Source organism: Gambusia affinis, linkage group LG16 (assembly GCF_019740435.1).
Source record: "Gambusia affinis linkage group LG16, SWU_Gaff_1.0, whole genome shotgun sequence".
NCBI classification, from domain to species: Eukaryota; Metazoa; Chordata; class Actinopteri; order Cyprinodontiformes; family Poeciliidae; genus Gambusia; species Gambusia affinis.
The window spans coordinates 23392257-23413866 of NC_057883.1; the positions used below are offsets into that span (position 1 = coordinate 23392257).

Genomic DNA, 21610 nt, shown 5'->3' on the forward strand with positions numbered 1-21610 from the left:
AAGGCAGAATCCAGATCAGTTCGTTTATTTTCTAACATCTGGCAACAGGATGGAGGCGTTCCCGTTCAGACGCTCGATGACGTCACTGAGGAGAGACGCTCAGCACGGCCCGGATGCTGCGGAGACACAAACACGCAGTCAGGTCAGTTTCACCCATGAAGTGCAGATCTGTGGCTTCGGGTCGTACCACTGGCCGTTCTTCATCAGCTCCACGGCCTCGTTGATCTGGTCCAGCCTCAGGTTGTGGGTGATGAACTCGTCCACCATCAGCTTCCTGTCCAGGTAAGCTTTGACCATCTGAGGAATGCCGTCCTTCCCTTTAAACCCTGAAGCAGAGGAAGCATCATCAGGTACCGTCCCAACAGGGCCGTGAAATAACCAAAATAAATCTGAAACCACATATTTACATACACCTTCAAAGCTCCAAACTTTTTCTGTTTTTCAACAAAATGATTTATTGTTGCCAAGCGCTAAAAATAATTAGAGAAATTCTGCATTAAATTGTTTCTAATGCAGAAGTTTATTATTATGATTCACTAAAACAGTGATGATGTCATGGCTTCGGGAGTTTCTGATTGGTTAATCAGTGTCACCTGATGTGAGGAGCGGTTAGCTAATGCTAATGCTAACTGCAGGAGCTGCTGGTTCTGATCGAGGTCCGTTCCTCACCTCCAAACAGAGTTCCCGTCCATTTCCGTCCGGTCATGAGCTGGATGGGCGGGGCGCTGCAGTTCTGCATGTCCGTCCAGCCGACGATCACGCTGACCCCCCAGCCAGGAACGCACGACTCCAAGGCGCTGTGCTGCATGTGAACGCATTCATTACCGGCGTCATTCCCACACCGTGAGACCTTGACCCTCACCATGACCTCACCATGACCTCCACATTCCCGATGCATTCGAAGGAGAAGTCCACTCCGCCCCCGGTCATCTCCTGCAGCAGCTGCTGGATGGGTCTGCTGTGGTCGTTGGGGTTCACCACATCAGTGGCTCCCAACACTTTGGCTTTCTCAAACTTCTCCGGGTTGATGTCGATGGCGATGATCCTGCTGGCTCCTGCCGCCCTGCAGCCCATGACCGCAGCCAGGCCCACGGCTCCCAGACCGAACACGGCGCAGCTGGAGCCCGCTTCCACCTGGAGGCCATGGATTAAAGCCGTTGACGGTTTCCCTCTCTAACCTGAGCGGTCTGGACAGTGAGTGTCGTGTTGGGGCACCTTGGCGGTATTGATGGCCGCTCCGTACCCGGTGCAGATGGCGCAGCCGATCAGACAGACTTTGTCCAGCGGCGCCGCCGGGTCGATCTTGGCCAAACAAATCTCCTTCACCACGGTGAACTCAGAGAAGGTGCCGGTTCCCAGGAACTGCAGCAGCTTCCTGCCCCTGCAGCTGATCCTGGACTGCTCAAAGCTCCGCTCATTGATTTGACCTAGCGACCTGAACACAACATATGATCCATTGGTTTCATATTGATCTATAAACTAATAAAAACACCAATAAGTTCTGGAAATGACAGGCAGACGAGCGGACACCCGTTGACGCAGAGGTTGGTCTTGGGACTTTTGCAGAAGCGGCATTCCCGACAGTGAGGCATGAACAGCGGGATCACCGTGTCTCCTGGATCACAAACATGTCAGATTCAGCAGAGTTAAAGCAGAACCAGGCGGTCCGGCTGGTTCTACTGACCCGGCTGGAACTCTGTGACCCCGGGTCCGATGCTCTCCACCACACCGGCTGCTTCATGGCCAAAAACTGCAGGGAGCGTCACCTTATTCAGACATTTGCACAGGAAGTACAGATCGGACTGACACACTCCTGTTGCCACGATCTGCAGAGGAAACGACACAATAAACGTAACGACAGTCAGAGTTCAAAAAGAGCTTTGATTTGCATTTAAGGCTCAGATGATTCTAGCTTTATTATTCACATTTTGCTTCATTTGCTCTGACCTTGATCCGGATCTCCTTCTCCTGAGGCGGCGCCACCTCAACCTCTTCGATCACCAAAGGCTGGTTGAATTCCCAGGCTACTGCTGCCTTGCACCTGATGACCTGCAGACAGGCGAAAACCTCTGAACCTCACCGCCGTTAGCAGCATCAGCAGCTAGCGGTGAAGTAACTAGTAACTAGTAAACTAATTTATTCAACACTTTTATATCCTGTAAATTTCCATCCATCTTCCAGCCTTATCCCATCAGGAGGCTGAGAGGCGGGGTCACCTGGACAGGTCGCCAGTCCATCGCCAGGGCAACACAGAGACACACAGGACACACAACCATTCACACACACTCACAGCTAAGGAGAATTTGTAGAGACCAATTAACCTGACAGTCATGTTTTTGGACTGTAGGAGGAAGAACCCACCATGCTCAGGAAGAACATGCTAACTCCATGCTAATTTCATGCTAACTTCATGCTAACTCCATGCAGAAAGACCCTGGGCTGGGAATCAAACTCAGGACCTTCTTGCTGCAGGGCAGCAGCTCTACCAACTGCTCCACTGTGCAGCTTCCTGTAAATATGTGACCTAAAAATCTAAAAGCCAGATTCCTTTTTCTTGTGACCCTGGCTTTGAATCCAACTTCATTAATTGTTTTGTTTGCTATTTTTTTTTGTCCTTTTTTATGTCGGATTTATGATTTGAAGTGATTTCACTAAAGTCGATTTAGTTCTTTGCATTTTCCTTGATGAAGAACTGAACAGGGGCTGCAACGATTCCAGTTTTATTCACAAGAAGCAAAGTAAAACTGAACTAAATACAAAATTTACACATTTTTGTGCAAAATTCAAGGTTTATTATAAACTCCCCTCAATGGCAGGTTGGCTCATTTACTAAAAAATTAGATGGAAAATCTATTTTCCAAACACCAGGAACCCGAGACAAGCTCTGACTCAACCTGGAGTTTAACTTTGGCTCATCAGAGCAAATATTAGCTTTACTGCTGCAGCTTTCAGCAGTAAACATCATTTCACTGGATGCAGATTTGAGCTTTTTTACTTCTGCATTTTGTTTCAGGATTTCTCACTTTGCTTCTTTAAAAAACATTTGAAACAGTTTTAAATGTTTTATCCAAACATTGCATCATGTAACAAAACAGGATGAAAACTTTGACCCAGCCGTAAAAATATTTACTGAAAACTTTAAAACTAGTTGTCAAAATGATTGAGACCCTAAATATGGTCAAACTTTGAGGCCATGCTTACCTTTCCAGCTGTGGCCATCTGTCCTGCTGAAGGGAAATGCCAGTGGCTCAGATGGAGGCTGGGACTTTAACCTGCTCAGATTATCTCTGTTGCATTATACACAAAAGGTCTAAAGGTTTTTACAATAAAAACGTTGCCAGAAGTGAGTCGTTCAGAGCTGGAGGCCTTCAGGCGACAAAGATCAACACACGTCAAAATGTGACAATTTCATTTCTCATCAGATATAATCTGACATTTCTCTGTTCTCCATAAAACCAACAGGCTGCGTCAGTCAGACAGTTTGTCCAGCGGCGCAGCCGGGTCGATCCACAGAAATCTTCTCCACCACGCTGAACTCAGACAAGCTGCTGGTCCACATCTGATCTCCCCAGAATCCCGAGGAGGACATGAATTCATTCCTGCAGCCTAATGAACACGTGATGATGCAGTGAAGGGAAAACGAAGAGCTCCGTACCTGCAGACACACATGTTGGTAGAAGCAGCATTCACAGCACTGAAGCACGAACAGCGGATCACCGTGTCTCCTGGACACCGTCAGGTTCAGCCTGAGGAACCAGGCGGTCCGGCTGGTTCTACTGACCCGGCTGGAACTCTGTGACCCCGGGTCCGATGCTCTCCACCACTTCAGGCCGTCCATCCATCCGTCCACTCATTTGCCTCTGATTTCTTGTCGAGTATTTTGCATTTTATTTATTTTTTCCCTACCAGGGGGTCTTTTTGTGGCTCTAGTGTCTCTTATATGACAGCAGGCTGACAGGAAAGGGGAGAGAGAAAGGAAGGAAGACATGCGGCAACATTGGGTCTGGGAATCGAACCCGTGACGGCCGCGTCGAGGACTCAAGGCCTCCAAATGTGTATTTTGGGTCGTGCTATGCCCTACGCCACCACAGCACGCCCGAGTATTTGGCTTTTTAAAGCCAGATTCCTTTCTGCTGAGGATCTTTGATCTCTTCCTGGATGTTTTGTTGCTGCTTCAGACGTCAACCTCAGCTGACGGGAACAACGAGCTTCCTGTTGTGTTTCAGGTCCTCTCTGCTGTTTGAGCCGACATCTGTCTGGTTGTTTCTTGTTAATCAGTTGCAACAACTTGTTAACATCAACACGCTACACAAAGACTTATTAGCAGAAATAGAGTCATGTAGATTAATAATTCCCTTTTCTAACAGGTCCATCTTCAGATTAAATATATGCTGAAATGTAATAAACACTTTCAGCTACTTGGACCAGAAAGCATCTTTTGTTACTAAGGAAGGGAAACAGGAGGACTGTGCATCATTTGTCTGCTGAAGAGTGATGTGTTTTATTTACTTAATATTCTATGCATATAAAAAGAAAACGATGTGAAAGTGGTGAAGGGCTGGACAAATAGAACAAATTCAGATAAGGAAAAATAGCTGACAGAACAAAGAACAACTCTTGGCTTTAACAAATACGACACTCTGGTTAAATGATTTTATTTGCTCCAGATTGTGAACAAACGCCAACATTGGAAAGGAGCTTTGTTGACTCAAGGAGAAACTCTCAGGACCGTCCGGATGCTGCAGCAAAACGAGAAGAGATGAGAAGAACAACTGGAAGGTTTGAACAGTGGAAGAGATTCTGTCTGGTGTTGGTCAGAACGTACCACTGGCCGTTCTTCATCAGCTCCACGGCTTCGTTCACTTTCTCCAGAGTCATGCTGTGAGTGATGAACTCGTCCAGCTTCACCTTCCTGTCCAGGTAAGCTTTCACCATCTGAGGAACTCCGTCCTTACTCTTAAACCCTGAGGCACATGAAACAAACATGAACCGATCCAGATTCACGAATCGAACCAGATTCATGAACGGATCCAGATTTATGACTCGATCCAGATTCATGAACCGAACCAGATTAATGAACCGAACCAGATTCACAAACCGAACCAGATTCATGAACGGATCCAGATTTATGAATCGATCCAGATTCATGAACCGATCCAGATTCATGAACCGATCCAGATTCATGAACCGAACCAGATTCATGAACCGATCCAGATTCATGAACCGAACCAGATTCATGAACCGATCCAGATTTATGAACCGATCCAGATTTATGAACCGATCCAGATTCATGAACCGATCCAGATTCATGAACCGATCCAGATTCATGAACCGATCCAGATTCATGAACCGATCCAGATTCATGAACCGATCCAGATTCATAAACTGATCCAGATTCATGAACCGATCCAGATTAATAAAGCGATCCAGATTCACAAACCGGTCCTGATTCATGAACCGGTCCAGATTCATAAACCGATCCAGATTCATAAACTGATCCAGATTCATGATCCGATCCAGATTCATGAACCGATTCAGATTAATAAAGCGATCCAGATTCATAAACCGATCCAGATTCATGAACCGATCCAGATTCAAGAACTGAACCAGATTCAGTTGCCCTAACCCTTTAAGGAATCTGGTCATTTTTAGGGTCACATTGACCCCGCTTGTGCTTTTACTTCGTGGTTTGGATCCCAAACACACGTCTCATCTTGGTTTGGACCCGGCAGCCTGACTTGAAGCCGGGTCAATGCCAGGATGGCTCCAGGACTTCAGTGTCTGTTGGGGTCAGCTTCCTGTGGTCTTAAAACACTCAGATCGACTCTTCTGGTCTCACCTCCAAACAGGGTCCCCTTCCATGTTCGGCCCGCGATGAGCTGAATGGGTCGGGCGGCAAAATCATGCAGATCTGTCCAGCCGACAAGCACGCTGACACCCCAACCTTTCACACAAGACTCCAGGGCGCTGCGCTGCACAGAGGAGCAGAGCGCGTCAGACATCTTGATTTATTTTTAAGCTTGTACCAGATGATCCTCACCATGACTGCAACATTTCCAACACACTCCAGGGAGAAGTCCACTCCTCCATCAGTCATCTCAGCCAGCACCTGGTTGATGGGTCTGCTGTGGTCTTTGGGGTTCACAAACTCAGTGGCACCAAACACTTTGGCTTTCTCAAACTTCTCTGGGTTGATGTCAACAGCGATGATCCTTTTGGCTCCGGCAAACTTGCAGCCCATGACTGCAGCCAGGCCCACAGCTCCCAGACCGAACACGGCGCAGGTGGAGCCCGCTTCCACCTGCAGGACGACACGCTCACGTTAGCTTAATGCATCGTGCTGCGATATCCACATGCTGCCAAGGAAGACTTCCAGGTACGACCTTAGCGGTGTTGACTGCTGCGCCGAACCCGGTGCAGACCCCACAGCCAAGCAGGCAGACTTTATCCAGCGGGGCGGCCGGGTCGATCTTAGCCACTGCTATCTGGTTAAGAACCGTGAACTCAGAGAAGGTGCTGGTCCCCAAAAACTGCAGCAGCTTCTTTCCCTTACAGCTCAGTCTGCTTTCTTCTAAAGCCATCACATCGTAGCGGTCAGCGGCCCTGAGAACAAAAGTGACTGTCTGGCTTGTAAACTGTAAAAATATTGAAGATGTGATGAATTCATGAGTAAAGAAATCAACCCACCATCCTTTGACACACTGGTTGGTCTTTGGGCTTTTACAAAAGCGACACTCTCGACACTGGGAGATGAACAGAGGAATAACCTTGTCCCCTGAATATTAAAGAAGACATTATAAACCTTTTAATGTGGGACGAAGATGAAATGATGTGACACTTTCTTTGGGCTTGTCAGTCAGGATCAGAGAGGAAACTCTAATTGCAGGTGAAGAATTTTATTGTTTTCTGAGGAGAAAATGCAGCGAGAACATGAACTGATCCAGGTTCAAGGTTTTATTTTCAATGCCTGCAAGGTGCTCAGGTTCTGTGGGGGCAGCATCACCCTTCCACCACCGTGCTTCACAGTGGGTACAGACCTGCTGGTCTCTACTCCAGTCCGTCCAGAGGACATCGGCCCAGAAGTCTTATCCTTCTCCCAGATTTGGGTTTCCAGACTTATGTCCTGCTGCCATCTTGTTTCCAGAAAGGTTTTTTCCAGGTAACTTCGTGGCATTGTACAGACTTTGGTTGACACACAGCGCCAAGAGCAGCAACCAGCTCTCAGAGTTGGGTTTGACTCACCTGGCTGGAATTCGGTGACACCGGGCCCAACGCTCTCCACTATGCCAGCTCCCTCATGTCCCAGAACCACCGGGAAGCCATCTTTGTGCATCCCCTCAAACAGGTGGTACAGGTCTGTGTGGCAGACTCCTGTGGCCACAATCTGCAAACGGGGAAATCACTCAGCTTAATTCATTACTGAATCTGACAATATTTGACGTTTGGCGAAGATACCAGGCTGCGTTGTTAGCCATGCTAACGTCAGACCTAAGCAGTGGCTGCAGATGTTCCAGCTGTTCACACGGCAACACATGGTTTCTATGGATCCGACCAGTAAGGTGACACCAGCCCCTAAATGGGATCTTATCTGGGATAAGCACATGGGTGCCTCCAGGTGGGGCATTAACATGAGGCGTGAACGTATGAAAATCCCCTTCAAGGCACGTCTATGACACCATGGAAGTGATTATGGGATGCCATTAGTTTGTAGATGTGAAACATTCAGATGTTCTTTCTTCTTCAAATGGAAAGTTTCCAGGTGGTGGCTGGTCAGAGGGCCGCAGGGCCCTGGACAGTCGGCCACGCATCACACAGGACAAACAACCAGGCACTTTTATGGTCAAACTAAGACCTAGAAATTTATGACTTCTTTCTCTTATGACAGGCGAAATAACTCAAATTATTGCTGTTAATGTTTGACAGTTTAACTGTGAGCAAACAGTGAACCTGACTGTCATGTGTTTGGACGGAGGGAGGAAGCTGGAGGACACACACCTGCAGAAAGAGCCCAAATGGGATCTGAACCCAGACGACACGATGTTGACTGAATAGCGTGGCTCGTGTTTGTGGCTGACTCACCTTGATGCGAACCTCGTTGGCCTGAGGAGGTTCAACCTCAATCTCCTCGATGACCAGGGGCTTGTTGGGCTCCCAGGCCACCGCTGCCTTGCACCTGATGACCTAAAGCAGAACTGACATCAGCTGGAATTGAGCTTCTGCTCTCAAATTGAATCTCAGGAAGGTTCCTGACAAACTGGAACCGAAAGGCCGTCGGGTAAAATTTCAAGTGTCTCTGCTGAGCAGTTAATGTTTAAATCTCACTTTCAGGGGAGAATAAAACCATTTCTGAGAAAATGAACTGAGACAACTGATCAAAGTTCATGTTTTCCATGGTACACACCATTCTTTTAAGACAGTTTAGTTATATTTTATTCTATCATCAGAGTAAAACGGAGTAAATGAATATTTTTCCTTGTGGACATTCGTTCAACATTATATTTGACATTTTTTCCCTTCGCCCCTTTCTGGCCTCTCGCTGCTTAACGCCTGCCAATATCTGCAGTTGCGTAAAACTGTCAGGATAATTTGAAACCAAGTCAAAATACCTCAAACCACAGATGAGTTTCATTATTTTCTTTTCTCTGCAAATCAGGAAAAACGTTAAGATTTAAAATCTTCAGCAGTTTGATGGAAATTTGTCGACTTCTGTCGCCGATCGAATGTTTTTGCTCTACTGCAAACCATAACCATAAGTTTATCCTACACATGAAAAAACTGCAGATGTATGTCGAGGTGCTGTGAAAGTGAAAATCTGACCTACCTTACCAGCTGTAGCCATTTGTACAGAGTTAAACAGCCAGGAGGTTTGCACCAGCTGCTGGAGGAACGAACAGTTGGGTTGAAATCCTGCAGCTGAAGCTGAAGTTATGCAACTGTGCAGATGGGGGGAGGTTCTCTGGATGGTTTTCAACACATTGAATCTGTAAGTCACCACTTATAGAAAAGATAAGAGAAATAAAGCATAATTTTGTTATTTTATACAATAACAAATGTGCTGCCTTCCAACTGCTTCTCTTTCCACCTGTTCACCTTTAACCCCACATCACTTTTACTATGGAAATAAAGAGTTTAAAACATTTTTCTATTGCTGCAACATTTTAACTGCTTTGATCCAGACTGATGAATATCTCTTCCTACTTTTTTTTTTTTTTGTTTCTCACCAGGGGGTCCTTTTTGTGGGCTCTAGTGTTCCTTATACCACAGTAGGCTGACAGGAAAGGGGAAAGGACATGCGGCAAATGTCGTTGGGTCCGGGAATCGAACCCACAACGGCCGCGTAGAGGACTGAGGGCCTCCAAGCGTGGGGCGCGCTGCCCTCTACGCCACCGGAGCACGCCCCATCTCTTCCTACTTTAATTCACCTGATTTTATCACATAAAATACTGACTTCATTTCCATCCAGATGTCAGTAGATTTGGAGCAAACTTTTAAAATGATGCAAGGAGAAGAAAAAGGACAATGTGAATTTGTGTTTCTATTTTTGTGCCCCTGGTAAGGAACAAAAAACTCCAACAGAGTTTCTATCCATCTGTTCCAACGCAATGCTTCGAAATATGCATGAAAATGTTAATGGAAACATGACTGGTTGGATTTTAAATGTGAATATAAAGAAAATGTCTCGTCAGTGTGTCTGTGGGCCCCATATGGGTTCTGCTTCACTGATGGGTCTCCATCAACCTGCGACTCAAACAGGTTTTGCCCAGAGGAACCTGCAGGAAAGCCCATCTGGGCCCCATCTGTGTAACCGTTTTGAGTTTATCTCCCTATTTAATTTATGTTTATATGTGTCTCATTAGATTTGGACTGCTGCCTTGCAGCAAGATGGTTCTGGGTTCAAATCCCACTGTGGAGTCTGTGAAAGGCTAGAGTTAGCACAGCTTCGTCCCACAGACCAAAAGCCCGACTGTTGGGTTAGTTAGCTGCTGTAAACGTCCTCTTGGTACGAACGGCTGCCTGGTTGGTTGCTTTGTCCAGCGCAGACTGACAACACGATGCATTCAGAAAAAGTCCAAAAAGCTTCTGGTCGGGTAAAGTATTTCTGATTTTTCAATCGTCCTCTTTGTCTGAGCAGCTCGGGAAATGTTTGTGTAAACGAGGACGTCCAGCTGCAGTTCTTGGTGAAGTTACGGTTAATCTATCAAACATGCTGTAATCTCATGAAACTGTTTCCAATGTTACAGATTAATGTTGGGAATAATGCAGTAGAACAGTTGTAATAAAAAGGCCGCAGGCATCTCCAGATCTGTATGGTTTTAATGTGGCAGCTCTTATATTAACAGCTTGATGCAGTGATTCTGGTGGAGCGTTTTAGATGATGAAATGCAAAGCATTAGTCAACAGAAACATATCCAGCGCTCACAACTTCTGGTGAAGACCAAAAATAAAGATGCTCAACATTTTCCAAATCTGTAAAAAATGACTTCAAGGCACTAAATTCCACAGGAGAATGTCTGGATCTGAACCGAGATGGAGGAAACCAGACAGGAAATCAGGACAAACACCAGAGGCCAACAGTCCGGCACAGTGGTGGAGGAATGATGGTTTGGGCTCGTTTGAACCCAAACCATCGATCAACTCGTCTGAGAGTCGGTCGCCTTCAGAGTTTCTGCCTCTGAAGCTTCAGATGTGGACATTAAGGGCATAAAACATAAAAGATACCTGAACTGTCCCATCCTGCTAAACACTGCCCCCTAGAGGCCCTTAGTGATCCTGCGCCCTCCAGCATCCTAATCTGACATAAGGTTTTGCTCTAGTTATCTTGAAACTGTTGTAAATCGGGGAAAGACCAGATCAGTTAGTGGGATGTAGTAACTGTGTAAGAATGAAAACTCCAAAAACTGAAATGAGATTTCTTTGCTTTTTAGCAGAACCTTAAGAGCAGGTTCTGATCTGATGTTTGCCTGCTGGTTTTTTTTTTTTTTTTTTTTGGAACAAGTATCTTCATCCTTCAAAAGCTCAGCACCACCATGAAAAGAAACATCCAGATCTTGAACGATGTAACTTTAGACCAACCAGATGACAGGAGATATGAACACGTCAAACATCGAGCAAAACAAAGCAACAGGAAACTATTTTGTTGGTCAAACATCATATTTTACAGACAGATGAAAAAGCTCAGCTGGAAAAAATCCAGAACGTTCAGCTGAAGAGACCATCATTAGTGGTTAAGTGATAATATCATTGGTTTCTGTAAGGTGAAGCCTCACAGAGACTCATAAAAACACAGAATGAGACGAAGAGGCGCTTCTTTCGAGCATGCTGCAGCTTTAAGGCAGAGTACAGTTAGAGGCCAGGATGTGGCTGGGTGGGGTGTTATCGTGAGCCAGGGACTTGTGCAACATCTCCGTCGTCATGGAAGACTTGTGATGCATCTTGACCTGTGACCTGGTGTTAGTCATCGATGTCCTCGTAGACGCCGTCATCAAAGGGTCGCGCCCCAGACGGCTGGATCCTGTGACGCAAATACTTGAGCTGAAGAAGGTCACCAACCTCGCTGATGGCACTCAGCGCCTGCGGAGACATTTATGACTAAATGTTTCAGCTTTTAGCCTAAAACAGCGAAGCAACAAACACAGAAACATGGTTACAGTCAGGAAATGTAACCATCTAAACATCAGCTTCTACTTTTCAATCTAAGCCAAATATTTTATTTTTTTGGTTCAATACAAATATTGAAATTGTCTGGACTGACTGTTATTTGCTCAGCGCGTCATCACAGAGGAACCAACAGGACGTCACAGTCAAGAGTTTCCTTCTCTGGATCTGAGCAGGAAAACCTGCAGACGCATCGTTTCGTTTTCCCCGTCAGACTGAACATCATCAGAAATCACTTCTCGTTCACCCGACCCGCATGCTGTGGCTCGGTAGTCGTACCAAATTTAAAACTGTTGCATAACCAGTGGAGGAGGCTTTCTTTTTGCAGAAGAAGCCAGCACTGTCCTTCCACTTAACTTTCCATAGCTTTCTGAAGAACGAGCCTCTTTAGCAACGACTTCCAGCCCAAACCAGAACATTTATGTTTGGTCTGATCTCTGACTTTAACTTTCTTTGGCAACAGGAAAAAGCTCCAACCAGCGTGAAGATAAAGCTTATCCCAAAATACAATAAAGAGATAAAATGTTGCCAGGTTGCTGCGTTTTACAGCCTCCATCCACCTTCTCAGCAGCCGACCTCTCCATGTGAAGGTCAACACATTTAGCGGCCAGCAGGAGGAGATGCATGAAGATAAAAGGATTCGGGGTCACGTGTTCATGTGGATCAAGAAAACGAAGATCTCAGCAGAGGAAGACGAAGCCGCTCTTCCTCTTCACCTCGTCTTTCTCTGCTGTTTTCACAAGGGAGAAAGAATCGGGTTTGATACCGGTTTACATGTTCCAGATCCATCTGAACAGATCGACCCGATCCACAGGATCTGACTGAACCTGTGTGTGAGGTCTCAGCATCAGAAGGACAATGAGTGTTAAAGCTGGAACAAGCCCAGAGCCGTCCGAACATCCGTCCTTCTACTCCAGAATCAACGTGAAATATGAGAAGAATTCCCAGTACAAACAGAATCAAAAACCAAAAGAGGTGGGAGACCTCAACGAGCTTTTGAATCTTTTTATGTTTCAATCACCCAGCTGAACCATATCTACTATTCAGTGGAATCAATAAATGAGATGTTTGTAAAGTCATGTGACTTTCCTCTTCAGCGGTTTGCTCTTGAACCTGGACTCTGTGGAAGCCGAAGGTTTAACTTCAGAGGATTTGCTCAGAAACCTGAAACCTGTGTAGGAATGGATGAAACTCGGCCGCCGCCGTTCCTCACCTGGTCCAGCAGCTCTCTGGAGTGAGCCGCCGAGACGCAGAAGCGCGCCCGCGACTCGATGATGGGCGTGGCCGGGAAGCCCACCACCACCACGCCGATGTTTCTGCTCAGCATCTCGCGGCCGAACGCTCTGACGGGACACACAGCGGGGAAACGTCAGCGCCCAGCGGCCTGAGGTCAAAGGTCAGCAGCGGCAGCCTCACCCTATCTTGGCGGGCATGTAGAGCATCATGGGAACGACGGGCGAGTCGTCGTTCCCGTAGATGATGAAGCCCATTTCCCGAAGTCTCCGTCGGAAGTAGGCGGTGTTCTCAGCCAGCTGCCGGATCCGGTCAGAACCTGGAGCAGAACAGACAAGAGCAGCTAAATCTGGAGACCCTTCTGGTCCGGTTGGTTCTGTCCAGGTTTCTGGTCAAAGGTCAGAGCAGATCGGACCAATGTCACTTAAATCACTTAAGACTCTTCTTTGCCCTGACCTTTGACCCCACGGGAAATGCTGATTTTAGTTTTGGGTTATTTTGTTTTCTGTATTGCTGGTTATGGATTTTTAAAGTGTGTATTTTCTATTTTTATATTCCATGTTGTGTCTTTATTTGTAAAAAAATTTTTTTGCTAAATCCCCAAATAATTTTTTTCACTAGTAAAAAAGTGGCATATTTGTCAGATTTTTGCTGGACTCGTCCTTCAGAAGCCAGATTTCAATGCATGTTTACATACATCTGTAAAAAGTGACCAAGCTTCACTAGACTTGCTGCTAAAAGTCTGAAAAGTTGCTAAATATAGCAGCAAAGTGGAAATATTAGTAACAATGTCTTCCTGACCACTACCTGCACTCATCCACACACCTGGCCACGCCCCCCAGGGCCACCTGGCCACGCCCACTTTGATGGAAGTATATTTTATTTGTCTGGGAGTCGGGCTCTGGGAGATGGTTGTCTGTAAATGTCTGTCATTGTGTTCAGCTCTGCAGGTAAAAGGAACTGGTTCGTGAATTCAGCTGGTTTGGACCTGAAACATTAAAACTCTCCAGCTGGGCCACATTTAAAAAAAAAAAAACCCTTCTGAGGACAAAACCACCAGGCAGGTGATAAAAAGATGTGAAGTAAAGATGGTTCCTCATTTTACTGCGCTGTACTGACCCCTGGTGGCCTCTAGTGAGACTGCAGGAGCTGATGCTGGAAGAAAAACATTCCTAATAAAAAAACTTTCTTTCTTTAATTTATGAGCTCTGACAGCTCCGAAAATTATTAGTGATAAAATAATTGTAATATTAAAATTATTATTATTGGAGTTAGAAAATGAACATTTATTGCACTGAAAGGAGGAAAATGATATAAATGACGTTGTAAACGGGAGAGAAGCATAAATAATTGGTACCCATCGTTGTTCCGTCTTCTCCCATAATGCACTTCATAGAAGTGATGATTTGCTCCACCACAGGAGGAGACATGGAGGTGGCGTACACGGCGCTGTGGGAGTGGCAGCGCAGGTAGTCGATGAGCTCCTGCAGCACAAACCAAGCAGCTTTAACCGGACCCAGTTCTGCTCAGACGGTCGGGTCTCCTGCAGAACCTCACCCTCTTCCCTGCGATGTAACCCCCTGCGGCTCCGAAGCTCTTGGTGAAGGTGCCCATCATGACGTCCACGTCTCGCGGGTCGAGGCCGAAGTGATCCACCACGCCTCGGCCCCTGGGGCCCAGGGCGCCGATGCTGTGGGCCTCGTCCAGGTACAGGTAGGCCCGGTAGCGCCTCTTCAGGGCGATCACCTCCGGCAGCCGCACGATGCTGCCCTCCATGCTGCAGGAGCAAACAGGAGGAGAGGTCAACAGTCCTGACTCAAACACAGATGACTGGTTATCAAAACACCAACAGCTTCAGTGGCTCAAACACAGAAAAACAGGAAGGAGTAAAATGAAGCCGACAGAAATGGGTTGAATATTTGTAGTTTATTTTCCGATTCCTCAGGTTCTGGAGCTGGTGTGGGAGCCGGACCTGCAGCAGACTGGGAGGAAACCAGTAACTGGGTTTTCCTCAAATGCACCTCGGTTACATGAACAGAACGATGCTTCACATCTTTGAATAAAAGCAAAATACAAAGGAGAACATTTATTCTTTACTTTGGTTTTGTAACTCTATAAACATTTTCTGGAAATCGGTTCATCTGATGATACCAGAGATGGTTGGTAAACGGTTCCTACTGATCAGCCTCCAGACTCTCCACTCGATGCAGATACTAAATCTTTGCTGGTAATTCTCTTATTTCCTGGCCAAGAAATGTAAAATCCTGAGACGGTCAGCAGCTGAGGCCCCTACAGCAGACATGTGGATCTCACAGATCTCACAATTATCTCAGTTGAAAAACTGAATCATGATCTGGAGCCAAATGCAGCCTTTCCTACAAACTGTGATACCAACTGGAGACGAGGACTGACCTCTGACCCGCTTTTATATTTCACATTCAGTGCATCTCTCACTCATTAGGGGCCCGACAGGAGGGGAGCGTTAGGGGCCCTACAGGAGGGGAGCGTTAGGGGCCAGAGAGGAGGGGAGCGTTAGGGGCCCTACAGAAGGGGAGCGTTAGGGGCCCTACAGGAGGGGAGCGTTAGGGGCCAGAGAGGGGGGGAACGTTAGGGGCCCTACAGGAGGGGAACGTTAGGGGCCAGAGAGGAGGGGAGCGTTAGGGGCCCTAAAGGAGGGGAGCGTTAGGGGCCAGAGAGGAGGGGAGCGTTAGGGGCCCTACAGGAGGGGAGTGTTAGGGGCCGGCCTCACCTGTAGATGCCTTCCACCATGATGAGGATCTTCTTCCAGGGCCGGTGGGTCCTCGGCTGGCCGTGAACTATAGCTTCTCTCAGCAGTTTCTCGAGGCTCTGCATATCTGTCAGACAGAACCGCTCCAAATGAAACAGATCAGCATGAAGGATCCAGCAGACAGCTGATGTACGAACGGGAGGCTGTTAAAATGAGTCGGTGACCGGATCAGATGAATTAGGGTTCTGCCCCTTTAAATCCAGACATTCAGCTCCTCTGGTGAGGATGAAAACACCTGATTGTAAATATTTTAAATCAGAGTTCAACCATGTTGATGTCCATGTCGCCCCCCGCAGGTACAAATCTATCATTACACCCTGTAAGGTTTGGACTTCAGGCAGCGATTGAGACTCAGATTATTTTTAATATCAATTAACTTCCATTTTGTGCCACTTTCTGCTGTGAAAAGCCGACTTTCTCCTGCTCAGTGAATGAACCACACGGTGAAAGAACTGAATTAATACGGAACTTTTCTAGGCCAATCAAAGCTCAGGCATTCAGACACATTTACACACCAATACACAGATCAGCAGGCAACTCTGGGGGAAAAATGCCTTGCCCAAGGGTACAGAAGCTCTAGCAGCTTCCCTGTGGAAGACGACTGACAGATCATTTCAGCTGCTAGATGGGGAGAGAGCGCAAGGCTTTCAGCAGATAACAGGAAGATCTTTAAATGTGAGCTGTGATTTGTGGCTCACTGTTGTGTTTGAAGACCCTGACGGTGGAACCGGACAGCCTGGCTCCCAGGACCAGAGAGGCGTGGTTCAGCTCGTCACTCAGGATCAGGCAGCCCTGCAGAGTTAAAGCCATGGAGGTTCAGGACCCACCGTTCCTCTTGTAAACATGAGAAGAAATGTGGAAGACGAAGAGCAGAGCGGCCTCACCTTGCCAGTCAGAGCCGGGATGTTCATGGAGTTGGTAGCGAACCCCATCCCGAACGCCATGGCCGACTCCACCCCCAGAAACCTGGCCAACAGGTTCTCCATCTCCTCATGGATGTCCAGGTTCCCTGAATCACAAACATTTAAAAAGCATCTGAATGACCAGCTGGCCGCTGCAGAGGAGACGCCTCACCCTGCTGACGGTTTAAAAAAACTCCAAACTGACACAAATCACCATCAAGTCAACTGGAATCTGGTTGCTATGGAAACTGTAAAGAAAGAAAAACAGAAACAGAAAGGAAAGAAAGAAAGGTAGGAAACGTGCCACTGAAAGCTGGAACTAAAAGGTCAAAGGTCGTCCAGGTCTTAGTTTAGAAACCTCTGCTGCAGCTTTCCGAGGATTTAAAATCTTTGGTCAGACCTGGAGGGTTTTCCCTGCAGCGTGGTTAAAACTCTGCTCTGGAGGAGTGTTTGTACCGATCTCCTGCCGGGTGCTCGCCACTCCAACGCCGTACGCCATGCTGACCTCGGCTGCAGCGTCAGCACAGTGGCCCGTGTTCTCAGCGAAGCCCAGGTAATTATACGAGCCCAAGTTAATGACAGCCTTCACGGTCCGGCCCGTGTATCTGGGAGGAGACAGACACAGAGGGGAGGCGGTGAAGGAAACTGGGCGCCTTACACCTCAGAACAGGAGAGACAGGAAGTATCCTGAGGAGGTCGGAGGGCACGATGGTGAAGGGAAGGAAGGAAGGAACAAGGAGGGAAGGAGGGAAGGAGTGGAGCTGTGGGACGTTATCAGGCTTCAAGTTTCTCCTCCAGATTTAAAAATGGTCAAAATGTCCAAACAGTAAAATGTGAGACTCATCAGACTGCAGCTCAATGCTTTCCACCGAATGCCTTTACAAACTGGACCTAATGTTCTTCCTTCTGATCCATGTTGTCTTAACTGGATCGAATGCTAACGAGGCGCCGGCTTGTTGCTCCTGTGAACTCTGACCTGAAGACAAACCAGCATCGTCAGCCATGAGTTTCCTGCAGCTATGCTAATTAGCCATGCGGCTTGTTTTCAGACGGGCGGATCGCTCTCTGGGCCAAACTGGGCTCTCAGAGTTATTTCCTGTTTCCAGCCGGTTTGCTCTGATGGTGCAAACATGTGACTGGTCATGCCTCTCTTTCAGCCACAGCAGCCAGGCTGAAAGGTTACAGCCAAAAATTAACAGCAATAATTTGGGTCCTGTAGCGTGGAAGGTTATTTTTTAAAACTGTTATTATTTTATAAATATCATAACTTCAAACTACTTAATTAGCAAACTAAATATTTATTTTAAAAACTAAATATTGAGTTAAAAACCAAAATATTTAGCCCAGTGCTAAGTATTTAATTTGTAAAGAAAATATTTAGCTAGCTTACTGTAGCTAAATATTGATTTAAAAACTAAATATCTGACTCAGAGTAAATATTTAGTTCACAAACCAAATGAGCAATTTGAAACTAAATATTTAACTCAGAGCTTAATAAATACTCACTCTGAGTTAGCTGGATATTTATTTTACAAGCTAAACATTCAGTTTGTAAAATAAATGTCCAGTTTGGCGCTGCGTCCACAGAGTTGACCAGGTCGCGGGTCAGAAACATCCTCACTGCAGAACAAAACCACTCACTCGAAGGTCCAGTTGTAGTCGTGGGACACCCGGTCCACCAGGTCCATCTTGGGTCCTGGGACGCTGCAGACGGGCCTGTTCCAGTTGTCCCTTATCCTCATGTAGAGGTTCCTGGTGTAAAAGTTCTCAAAGTCCTGGTAGAGCGGCACAAAGTCCTGAGGAAGGGAAAGAGACGGAGCAGGAGTTGGAGGACCAGAAGCAATTTTGTCCCAAAGCTTCCAGGTCCAGATAAGACCTGGAAGCTGCCAGGTCTTATCTGGACCCACTGCCTGCAGGAGGTCAACACCAGGAACTGGAGTTTTATCCACTTGGTTTCTAGAGGAAATCATGGGGTGACATCATATCCTTTAAGTAACGTTGTGTCAACAGCAGCTTCCTGTCTCCACTCACCTTCCAACTGAAACAACGCCGTTCACCGCGAGACGCTACGCAACAGGCTGAGGCACCGACTACATGAGCTTCACTGCTGCTACACAAATCTACAGAGGAACTCGTCTGGGCGGAGAAATCTCAACTATCGGGTCGAATCAAAGTAACAGCTGGACGTGTCGCTTTAACCCCGACTCTGCAAATTGGCATCCGGACCTCAGAACCGAGGCGGACAGGAGAATTTCTCCTGCTCCTCCTCACCTTCTGCTCCTCCTTCTCCCTGGCGATATGGCACCTCTCGATCTTCCAGTGGCGCAGGAAGTCCCGCAGGTAGCCGAAGACGGTGAGGATGCCGTAGCCCATGTAGGTGAGGACGGCCACCAGCATGGGCGTCTCCTCAAAAGACTCCAGGAAGGGCCGGTTGTACAAGCCGCCATGATGCGGCGCTGCTTGGACCTGCAGAGACAAAGGTGAAGGTCATTTTAATTATATAGCACATTTTCAGCAACAAGACAATACAAAGACTTCATCATCCTCAGCGACTTAAGCAAACATTGGATTAGACTCTGTTGTTATTCATGAGAGCAGCTCCATCATCTCCGTCCTCCAGAGTGAAACCGTGAGTAACAAACATCATAACCTTTTCCTAATTACTAGATCTCTGTTTCATGGCAAACAGGAGCCCATTAATAGAAGCTCATTAAATATTCTGCTTTCAGGGCAACAAGGTTTAGTCACTGCGATCCAAAAGGTTGTTCAGAACCAGAGTCAGAGCACTACCAAGTTACAGAACCAGCTGACTCAAAGCGATGACGAGATCTTCTGTGTATCTGAAGCTCAAACATGGCAGCAGAATGAAAACCTCGCCGGTAAACAGTCACTTACTGAAGTTAGGAAACCAGGAGGGACGTTGGACCTGCTCTGTTGGGAAGTCGCCAGTAATGCCTGTTGAGGTGAGAACATGGCTGTCAAGAATACAAATGTGACAAAAGGTATAAATCCATTAGTGGCTCTGACTGAACTCATAAAATGCATCAGATATTTCACACAATAGCAGGTTAAACCAGAAGCTCCCGGGGCGTCAGCTACTCAGTAATTTATTGTTCTATTGATTCACCAAAGTTATCAGTGAATCGTCGACCTGCAGCTAGAAGCTCAGCTCTACCTGCCAGGGGAAATCTGCACAAAAATATTGTTTTGTCTCACAATGTTGACAACATTTCTACAATTATCTTCTGAAATTGGAGCAAAAAAAGATAAATTAAAGCCTGACTGGCCACAAAAACCAGAAGCTTTTTTATTTCTGGTTCAATCTGTGAGAACTGAGTTCTGGTTCCGTTTGGCTGCCAGAGGAGGGAGGAGCTGCTGAGGCCGTAAAACGCTCCTCGCTGTCGTCTTATTAAAATAAAAAAAGCTCTCTATGACAACATCGTTTTGTTTCTGCTGCCTTCTGGATCTCCTCTGCAGCATGTGACTCGTCATGCCTCTGTGGATCAAACACCTGAGGGCGCTGGAAGCCCGTCATGTGCATGAAAGCTAATCGGCCAGGAAACACTCCGTGTTCCTGCAGAACATCACCTCCATTTCTACGATCTTAAACTTATAGAAAAATAACATACAATTTTTATTTCTTAGTCATATTGCATTTTTAAAAGTTGTGTTATTAAAACAAAGACTTTAAAGTTGACAAAAAAAAAACACAAGAGTAAAACAAAATTATGAAAATATTTTTCCTTTTAAAAGAAAGTTGATTTAAACCATTTTATGGCTTGAATTTACAGTGATTTCAGTAAACTTTAATCTGATGTTTGTCCCATTTAAATGTTGTGAATTTATGTTACAGCTGAACAGATAGAAGTCTGAGTAAAAGTTAGAAAAATGAAGAGGTGCACAGCGAGGCCCCATCACCTGTGTCAACTATAAACAGCTTAACTATGCAGTCGATGTGACCCAAGACTGGATTCAAGCATTTAAACTGGACATTTCAATTGTTTAAATCCTTTATTTTCCCATTTAAATCACTCGGTTGTTGTCTTTAAGTGGAACTGCAATACTTAATTAATTAATTAAAATCTAAATATTATACTCCCTTACAGGTTTTCTTTGCTGATCCCAGTGTGAGCATGTGTAAATGCCCAGATTTTGATTCGGCACCGACAGTATGCACTAAACAGAACCAGATTTCATTACCAGGTCCAGATTCATGGCAGCCGCTCCCTTAAGCCGCTGGGAGGGCGGCACCCAGCAGGTCGACCCGGTCCAGAAAGTAAGCCGAATTAAACAGCAGCGCTTGGGGATAAAAACTCACTCAGGTCTGCCTTTAATTTGGGGTGTTGTCTGAAGAATGACTTCAAAATGTATAATCAGGAGTAATTCAAATGGAGTTTTGGGTCCGAACTTTAAACCAGAAAACTGGGAAAGGCTCCTGGAGCTGCTGCGTTACACACGGACACAAAACCGCATAAGTTGGATCTTCAGACCGCATCAGCAGCAGCTTCCAGCGGTTCTTCCGCCGTCCCATCCCGGGCCTCACCTCTTCCTCTTCCCGGTTCCGGTCCCGGTCCCGGTGGAGGCTCTTTAGGAAGCCGTTCCGCTCCGGTTTCAGCCCGTTCCTCGCATGCGGACACACTTCCCCGTTGCTGGCAGGTTTGGACTCGGGGCTCTCGGTCATCGCTGGGAAAACGGCCGTGGAGCCTCGGCGGTAACTGGCATGAATGCCCGGCGGTCCGGCTGTGGTGCAAAGCGGTGACAGTATCCGAAGATTGGCACGTTAACGAACACACACACACACACACACACACGCACACGCACACACACACACACACACACACAAACACAAACACACACTAATGAACCTGCAGCTACAACCTCCTGATGCCGGAAACCAACACAACAGCGTCTGATGAAGGAGGCGTGGCCAAACATCTATAGGGGCGTGGTCTAATCTGATTCAGAGAAAACCAAAACAACACCCCAGCATCACTGATCTACGGAAGCCCTGAAATGCCAGGAACAGGAAATT

At 46.7% G+C, this 21610-nt stretch overlaps 3 protein-coding genes across 4 annotated transcripts; all 3 read right to left on the reverse strand.

Moving 5' to 3' along the window:
- Positions 1-9: 9 nt before the first annotated feature.
- On the reverse strand, positions 10-3333 carry LOC122846668 (alcohol dehydrogenase 1-like). Its single transcript, XM_044143750.1, has 9 exons — positions 3202-3333; positions 1948-2049; positions 1685-1826; positions 1531-1615; positions 1216-1435; positions 874-1134; positions 670-802; positions 188-326; positions 10-116 (listed from the first exon to the last, which is right to left on the reverse strand). The coding sequence occupies exons 1-9, from the start codon at positions 3217-3219 to the stop codon at positions 83-85; spliced, it is 1134 nt and encodes a 377-aa protein (XP_043999685.1). The 5' UTR covers positions 3220-3333; the 3' UTR covers positions 10-82.
- A 1140-nt stretch (positions 3334-4473) lies between these two features.
- On the reverse strand, positions 4474-9026 carry LOC122846671 (alcohol dehydrogenase 1-like). The gene is made up of 9 exons (XM_044143755.1): positions 8822-9026; positions 8080-8181; positions 7243-7384; positions 6688-6775; positions 6384-6603; positions 6041-6301; positions 5840-5972; positions 4826-4964; positions 4474-4739 (listed from the first exon to the last, which is right to left on the reverse strand). Exons 1-9 carry the CDS (start codon positions 8837-8839, stop codon positions 4709-4711), a joined length of 1134 nt encoding a protein of 377 aa, XP_043999690.1. The 5' UTR covers positions 8840-9026; the 3' UTR covers positions 4474-4708.
- A 1270-nt stretch (positions 9027-10296) lies between these two features.
- On the reverse strand, positions 10297-21610 carry LOC122846670 (serine palmitoyltransferase 2-like). Of its 2 annotated transcripts, none has more exons than XM_044143752.1 (13): positions 21122-21610; positions 19474-19533; positions 18850-19044; positions 18220-18374; positions 17035-17183; positions 16561-16685; positions 16375-16468; positions 15638-15743; positions 14446-14665; positions 14246-14372; positions 13072-13207; positions 12869-12998; positions 10297-11571 (listed from the first exon to the last, which is right to left on the reverse strand). In XM_044143752.1, the coding sequence occupies exons 1-13, from the start codon at positions 21257-21259 to the stop codon at positions 11452-11454; spliced, it is 1755 nt and encodes a 584-aa protein (XP_043999687.1). In that variant the 5' UTR covers positions 21260-21610; the 3' UTR covers positions 10297-11451. The 2 variants fall into 2 exon arrangements, with proteins under 2 accessions (XP_043999687.1, XP_043999689.1); XM_044143754.1 differs by having other exon boundaries at positions 20779-21130.